At 35.6% G+C, this 8,256-nt stretch overlaps 1 protein-coding gene across 4 annotated transcripts; it reads left to right on the forward strand.

The window, feature by feature from the left end:
- Positions 1 to 691: 691 nt before the first annotated feature.
- Positions 692 to 6,325, forward strand: LOC136225468 (probable inactive histone-lysine N-methyltransferase SUVR1). Of its 4 annotated transcripts, XM_066013485.1 has the most exons (6): positions 701 to 823; positions 931 to 1,032; positions 1,122 to 1,226; positions 2,931 to 3,117; positions 3,917 to 4,232; positions 6,071 to 6,325. In XM_066013485.1, exons 1-5 carry the CDS (start codon positions 797 to 799, stop codon positions 4,207 to 4,209), a joined length of 714 nt encoding a protein of 237 aa, XP_065869557.1. In that variant the 5' UTR covers positions 701 to 796; the 3' UTR covers positions 4,210 to 4,232; positions 6,071 to 6,325. The 4 variants fall into 4 exon arrangements, with proteins under 4 accessions (XP_065869558.1, XP_065869557.1, XP_065869556.1 ...); XM_066013486.1 differs by lacking the exon at positions 6,071 to 6,325 and having other exon boundaries at positions 692 to 823; positions 934 to 1,032; positions 3,917 to 4,721; XM_066013484.1 differs by lacking the exon at positions 6,071 to 6,325 and having other exon boundaries at positions 3,917 to 4,721.
- The last annotated feature ends 1,931 nt before the right edge of the window (positions 6,326 to 8,256 follow it).

The following is an 8,256-nucleotide window of genomic DNA, read 5'->3' on the forward strand; positions in this document are numbered from 1 at the left end:
GTAGGTTCGTATTTTAGATTTGTGGACGTTCATTGTTTGTCTATCTATCATACCTGATGTTGTTTAGGATCGGATGTGACACAGTTACTCTCGCACTATCAATAATCGCCAGAACCAACACAAATAGAGGATACTTACATTTGATTTCATTTTCTCCTATGTTGCTTCTTTGTAGATTTTCCAATCTTCGTCGTTCGTTATTTGTCTTTGCAATCGTCGTTCGTTATTCGTACAATAAGGTCAACCTAATTTTTTTTTGTAAATTTCCCTAAAAAAATATGAGGCGGCAAATGGCTTGTTTTAATGGCTTTATAATTAAGTCAGCCTTGTAAATAAAATAACTTTTATTCATACACTTATTAAAAAATATAAACATACTGATTAGTGTTGTTTGACATGTTATTTAAATATCACGTTGTAGATTTCAAACATCAATTATATTTTAATACAATTATAAACAATCTTTTAAAATGTCAAAATTTAAGTTTTCCATATAATATACAAGTTAATCACAAAGAAATTGACTTAAATTTTTACTATGTATTAAATCATGTATAAATAAAATGCCAAAATGCATGAAATTATTTATGTTTATTGTAATATTGTTTGGGAAAAAAAATAGGGGCAAATTGGACTTTATGTGTAAAATTTTCTAATATTGACTCTCATGACTTGCTAGTCAAAATCAAAAGACCGGAAAGGAAACTTCGAAAGCAATCAATCCTAGGGTTTCTCTGTTATTCTCAAATAGACTACAGAGGAAGAAGAAATCTGAATTTGGAGTTCTACAACAGAAATGGCTCCTCGTGGACGCCCCAGGAAGGTATTTCCATTTCCTCTAATTTCTTCACTGCTTGCATTGCATTCAAACGCTCTCATGGGTTTTCCCCATACATTTCCCTCTATTTCTTTCTGATTTACTTTCATTAGCAGCCAAGGGGTCAAACCCGGATGGATGCAGCAATTGACGCAATGAAGTGCTATGGATTTCCTGAGAAACTGATTGTAGCTACAATCAAAGAACTTTTGGATGTGCGTTTGTTTTCTTTTAAGCTACATTTATGTTTATGGGGTTTTTGGTGCTTCAAAAACTAAATTTGGGCATTTTTTTGCTGTTTCAGGTGTATGGTTTGGAAGGATGGCCATTTATTGAAGAGGCCGCGTATAAGGTCCTGCTTGAAAACATTCTTGAGAAAGTCGAAAATCAAGCCAATGACAAGGAAAAGGTGAAATTTCTACTTTATACATGCTTCATTTTGTTCCTTTTCCCTGAGTTTGATCGGTTATGCTCTTGTTTCCTTCTCTTCTTTCGTTTTCTAGGGCAAATTTGTGTTAGGTGAGCTTAATCTGTTAAGAGAAATTGCATTATTGTGATTTATATATAGATGGTTTCCATTTAATGGAGTGCTTGGTACTGTTTCACATTGACATGATATTCAAAGATTTAGATTCTACCATAATCAGTAACGGATCAGGATTCATTTACAGGGGTGTGCTTAAATTCCTATAAGTGCTTAATTGGAATTCTTAAAAAAAATTCAAGCTCCACAACAGTTCAATGGAGTTCTCCGATAATGAATGGGTGTTCAAACCCCCTCTCTCGATCCCCTAGATATGTCTTTGGGCATAGTAGGACAAGGAGATGTCAATGATTCTAAAACCTCAAGGAGCTACTCAGAATTCTCAAGCAAGATAGTGTTTAATTAATTAATATCAATAAGAATGAATTTGTCATTGGCAAAATTTGTTCTTTGACAGAATTGGCAATATATGTAGTTTATTATCTAGGAACATTGGCTTCTATGACTTGTGCCTTCCCTGCCAAGCTCTTCGAATTATATCGGAACATTGGCTACTGTAGTTGTTCTTCATATAACTTGATGATCTGCCTTTTTTAAAAATACAGATTATTTTGTTTGTTGAACAGAGTTTTTGGTCTAATATAAGGAAGGTTGTTTCATAGTTTTGTGGGGTAATTAAGGAATAGTTTGGCCCCTAAAGTTCGCAAGTAGAATCAATTTAGTACAAAATCAAATTTGGATATCAATTTGACTCTTTAACTTGGCGTTTGGGATTAAATTATCCCAAAAAAAACACGTGTGGAAGTGGCATGTATCAAGTAACTACCAATCATATGCTAGCATGTGTTATTTTAGGCTGATTTGACCGAGATGCCAAGTCGAACGACCAAATTGTTGCTCAAATCGATTTGGGACTAAATTGATCATATTAGCCAACTTGAGAAGCCAATAATGCATTGTTTATAAAGGCTTTGGATTGCATATCTCGGGCATTCACAGAATCCACCTCCAAGTGAAGTTTTTAATGGAGTAGTTTAGACTTTGGAAAACTATCTTCTGTGCTTTTTGCAAAATGCCAATATCTTGGAAAGTTCTCTTTAATATAGCACATCATTTTTATCATGTTTTCATAATTCTGAAAGTGCAAATTTCATTTATGTGAGGACACTTTTGTTCACTGATATAATATTTGTATCTTCTTGGATTGAGAATGTGATTATCCGATAGGAGTACCAAGTTGCTTTCAATTTATTGAAGTGACAGGCCTTGTTTGGATAAATTACACTCATTGTCCCTCAACTTTTCCCTTACTTTTTTATGGTCCCTGAACTTCAAATTAGAACATAAAACCCCTTAAACTTTGCCCCTTTTACCGTTGACCAAGGTGACCACTTATATAGAAGGTAACTCTTTAATGTATAGTTGATGGAAATGATATTCTAAGCCACTATAATTCTTGAACCTTTTGGTTTTGAAGTCATTTAAGTGTTCATTTGGAAAATCGAAAACGGTAACGTAAAAAGGAGCTTTTTTGTAAGTAAAGGGCAATGTTCAAGGGCTTTTATGTTAGCCAACATTCTTACATGAATTGTTTTCTCCCTCTTATTTATTTGTTTTTTTTCTACAAAGGATGAATCTTTGCAGAGTGATGATGAAGCGGTAGACAATACCTTGGTATCGCCTGCTGGGTCTTCAATAACGTCTCCTGGACCAACAACACACTCTAACAGAGAGGTCTTTCCCATTGAATTACCTCAGGAAACTGCATCAGAGGTTACTGAGGTTCTAGAAAATGCAAAACTAACTGAGGAATCTGGTAATTGGCTTTCCATTATTACTATTTATTGCCATATATCAAGTTTTGACTTCTATTCCAACCTTATCGTTCTTGCTAGCTTTATGTGTGGCAATGTTGGAACTTATTTGCCAGTTTTTGGAGATTAGTCAATTTGTCATTGTGGAGAATTTGAAATGAATAAACTGTTCTTTTTTTAACCAATGTAGGAACTTGCATGATCAACTTCCTTCAATCCAGCATTTCATAAGAACAAAGAAGGGGATAATCTAAAAATTTAGCTCCAGGATTATTGGTGGAGAGCAGATTTAGCTCCACATATAAAACAATGCAATCTTAAACTTAACGTTTACTAGACGGTGCAATTTAAAACCCCATTAACGTAAGATGCCACACCATCAATGTGTTACATGTAGGCAAGATGCCAGTCTCCCCCATTATCCATCTGACATGACACGTGAAAAAACAAGTCATGTTGCAAATCACGTGACTACTAATCCATCCATTCCTTCTCCAATTCACACGACATCCACGTGGCAGAGAAGGGGATTGGTTAGTGGTTGCTCACGTGGTTTGCACCTGATGTGTTTTTCCACGTGTCATGCTACGTGGATGAGGGGGGGAGACTGACAACGCCTAGGCGTAATACATTTAACTGGTGGAATCGATGACGTGGCATCTTTTGCTAACTAAGGCTTGAAATTACACACAAATGTTAGCTTTAATGCTAAATTTGTATCTTATCCCCGAAAGAAGAGTTGATGTAGAATTCAACTTTCTTTCATCTTGTTAAATCATAAAGGATAATGTTTTTTTGCAGTATGTAATGCCTATTCATCAAATGCTGAAGGAGAAGTAAGTAGCTGGAATGAGAATAACCAAACTAACAACATCCGAGGAACAGAAGCTGGAATTTCATTTGCTTTTCCATATCGCAGTCGTGGACCTTACCATGGATGGATTAGTGATAGTGATGAGCCTCTAGAATTGATCGAATTAAAACCAGCAAGGTTAGCAGATGAGTTTGCAGATTTGCTCTCTGGAACAAATGTTCCTAAGACTCGCAAGAGAAGGTGGGATGTAATGCCTCAAGAAGACATTAGAGCGCTTTAGCATTTCTACATGTCTTTAGTAGGGTAACTTACACTTATCGACCCTCAACTTTTTTCTTATTTTTAATATGGTCTCTGAACTCTAATCCCGGACATTATGGTTCCTGAACTTTGCACTTTACTAACATAATGATTCATTTTACCGTTGATCAAATTGACCACTACAGTAACAGAAACCGTCCATTGTAGAGCTGATGGAAGTGATATTTAAGCAACTTTAGTCCTTGAACTTTTTAATTTTTAGATCATTTAAGTGTTATTTGGTTGGGATAGAGAGAGTGGTTGTTTAAAGAAGAAGGTTTTAAAAATGGTGATTCATACCATCGAAAATGGTGGTTCCAAGAGAAATATGGTGCTAAACTAATTTTGCTTTTTTGACTTTTCCATTTTGAGATCGTCATCATAAAATATAGTAAAGTTCAAAGTTTAGACCATAAAGTTCATTTTTAATGTTTAGTGGCCATAAAAAGTTCAGAAATAAAAAGTTCAGAGGTCATGTGGCTAATTTACTCATTTTTAAGTCTGATGTTGATCTTTCAGTTAAAGTCTCTTGCATAAACACGGATGCAATTTGTTATGTATAGTCAGTGTTTTGAAAATCGGACAAGTTCCAGCCGGTTTACCATGAACCGGTCAATCTCTATTCTGAGTGATGTTGGTTTTTTATATGCTTAACAAACCATACGGAACTGTTTGAACCGGCTGAGTTAATCACAGACCGATTAGTTTTTCTACCATGTTTAATTGAAAAAAAAACGGTTTGACTGCGGACCGTCGGTCCAATTGATGTTGGTTTTTTATATGCTTAACAAAGCGAACTGAGCCGGGTTAATTGTTATTGGCTAGTTTTTCTACCATGTTTAATTAAAAAAAATAAACATGTAGAAGAAAGGATTTGAACTTGAACCATGAAATACCACTATATACATCTTATTATGAAATAACAATAATATATATTTTTATATTTAAAATTTAAAATATTATTTAGTATTTATTTTTTAATATATATTTTGATAAATATTATTAAAAAGTTAATTTATCTTTTGCCTTTAGTATTTAAATTTTAAATATAGAAAAAATAAAATTGGAAAGTCTATTTAATTTAATAATTTAAATTAAATTATTGACATCATTCAATTTAACATCTGATCTAATTATCAATTCAGTTCGACTTTCGATCCGGTTTTTAAAATATTGGGTATAGTAGTTGTTTATTTGGTCATTCACCGTGCTATTTTTATAAATCTCAAGCTCGCATAAAAATATTTTCTGGTGTTTGTTTATTTTTTAGAAAATATTTTTCTATCACTAATTTAAAGTATATAATATTATATTTATCTATACTTTTTATTTTCAACTAAAGTTTATATATTATAATAAATGGAAACAAGAAAAAAATAAAAACGGAAAAACTAGAATTTTTTTTTTAGAAAAACAGAATTCAAACTTCAATCACCCTTATATTTGGTTTATGTTTTAGGAATATTTTCATTTCAGTAACTTATATTCGGTGTTTGCCTACACTACTACTGTTATATTTTGTTTTTCTCTCTTTTCTTTTCTCTACAAAAGATTAAACTATTTGTACTTTTTTTTGAAACCTTTTGTATTTATAATGCACATAGATATAAGATTTATTGGAGCGGGTGTTTTGGAAGGTGTTCGGTTGCTCTCTTTCATTGGTGATATATATAATGCTTATAATAAGCATTGTCCTTCATTTTATTTTTATTTATCAAATCAGTAGTGCTCTTTTCTCAAATTTCCAACGTTCTCTTTTAGAAATCCGCTTGAATTTTTATGTGTCATAATAATTGTTCTGAAATATAAGGATTTCAGGTAATTATACCTTTTTGTTTCAGTTATAGGGAATTCGAAGAAGATGAGAAGAAATAATGCATGGCTGCAGCTCGAAGGAATGGAATAGGGTTCTAAACTCAGGAACATGCTTTACTCTTTATTTATTTTATTTATTTATTTTCCTATTGATTCTAAAATTTTCCACTAAATTATTTTATCAAGTAAATAAATAATGAAAAATCAAGAAAATATTTTCCTTCGCAATATTTTCTGGCAAATAAAAGGGCTCTGCATTGTGATTATATTTTTTTAGTGAAGAGATTATGTGTTACTTCCAATCCTTAGACTTAAAAACTAGAAATAATTTGGTTTTTGTTTTTTTAGGAAGAAGAATCAATAAATTAATGAATCAAATTGGAACAGATAGTGTCCTGCAGCCAAATCGGAGCAGTAAAAGCTATAAACTCGCTAGAATTAGAAAGGGCATGTCGTGCAACTACATGAGCACCCCTATTCGCTAGACGCGGAATAAACGATACTTTGAAATCGTGCCTTGAACCTAGAAGAATCTTACAATCCTGGATAACAGAACCAAAATCCGAGAGATCAGAACCAGAAAAAGAAAAATTATTAACTACGGATAAGGAGTCAGACTCAAAAATAACATAATGCAATTTAACTCAATGGCCCAGCAAATGGCCTCACGAAGCGCCAATGCTTCCAACAAGCGCACATCATCAATTAAGGGGACTAAAACGCTTCTACAAGCCATAAAGAGCCATCAGAGGACCGGAGGAGAGCTCCCAGACCTCCCTTATCTGCTGCCCCAAAAATTGTTGCGTCACAATTAATTTTCACCGCTCCAGTCAGCGGCCGAGTCCAGCACCTCACCACGACCGAGCGACTAGGAACGTCCACCTCCGAGGAGCTTTCATCACCGTATTGGCAAGGAACCGCAGTGCTGCCCGCCCCGCTTGATCCCGTAGTGGATTGAACGTCGCTGCCCACAGCCAGAACACGACTTCACTATGAAGCGCTTGGTGCAGCGATACTGTCCGCAGCAGCCAGCGTCCCCAGAGAAGGCAGATCTGCTAACACGAACCGAGGAAGAGGAGCCAAGGACACCTCTCCTCCCTCTTGCCCAGCCGCGCCACCTTCAGAGCCAGCCGCACGAGCATAAAACGAAATAGTAGGAATAGTACCAGTATCCGTAGCAGGGATGCAAACACGATTATCAGCGGTGGCCTGATGGACTTGATTCGACACTCGAAAATTGTGCCACTCTGTTAGAAGCCGATTCGCGAGGTGCATGGCATGAGCATGTAGTTGGATTCTGCCCTCCCACACAAATTGGTTCCTCTGATTCCATATAGTCCACAATGTCATTGCCATACGTCACATCAGCTCCTGATCCAAAGAAGAGAGAACCTGCAAAACAGCATCAGTTAGGTAATCTGATTGAAATATATCCGAATTGATTCCGGCTATATTCCAACACTCCTAGGCATAAATGCAAGCAACAAAGACATGATAATCATGCTCCACATCAACATGACAGAAAGGGCAGTGTATCGGAATAGGCATGCCCCGGGAAGCAAGGCGGTGTCTTGTAGCCATACACCTTATTGCCAGTTTCCACATAAACAATTTAACCTTGGGCGGAATCTCCAACCTCCACAAACTACCCCATCCATCATGGCCCACACCCCCACTCTCCACACTACAAAGGGCCCTATAGCCAGATTTACATGAATATATCCCGACCCTAGTATGATGCCACATCCACTCATCCTTCACCTCTCTGAACGGAAGTACCATTCTGCACACCTCTTTCCCATCAGCTTCTGAAAGTAAATCCCCAATCTTCCCTCTATCCCAGACTTTTCTGTTGAAACACCTTTCCACATGATTTTGATTTGACAAAATTATTTAAGATAATCCCATGATTAAGACAATTAAATTTAAGTGCTTTGATTTAATTGTACTAATGAGTTTGCTCAATGTTGAGTAAGTTTACTAACGAGAACAGGAACTAAGTGTTCAATAAAAAGAAACACAGAACGAAGTCAGCATGAGCAAAGACACACAGCAGAAGCTGAGTAAAATGTAACTCAGCCTTGTTAAAAGAAAAGTCTTCTTCAGAATAACGCTTGAAGACGAAGCCGACCGAAGAAGCTGAGTAGAACGTAACTCAGCCCCGTCAAAAGAAATCTTAAAGGCAAAGCCGAACAATCGAGCTAAGTATTCG

The sequence above is a fragment of the Euphorbia lathyris genome, chromosome 4 (assembly GCF_963576675.1).
Source record: "Euphorbia lathyris chromosome 4, ddEupLath1.1, whole genome shotgun sequence".
Lineage (NCBI taxonomy): Eukaryota > Viridiplantae > Streptophyta > Magnoliopsida > Malpighiales > Euphorbiaceae > Euphorbia > Euphorbia lathyris.

What these genes read in the sequence shown, in the direction of transcription:
- LOC136225468 (XM_066013485.1), top strand. Translation starts at nt 797, where the DNA reads ATGGCTCCTCGTGGACGCCCCAGGAAG. An exon ending in CTCGTGGACGCCCCAGGAAG is followed by an intron (nt 824 to 930) that starts GTATTTCCATTT and finishes TACTTTCATTAG; the next exon opens with CAGCCAAGGGGTCAAACCCG. An exon ending in AAGCCAATGACAAGGAAAAG is followed by an intron (nt 1,227 to 2,930) that starts GTGAAATTTCTA and finishes TTTTCTACAAAG; the next exon opens with GATGAATCTTTGCAGAGTGA.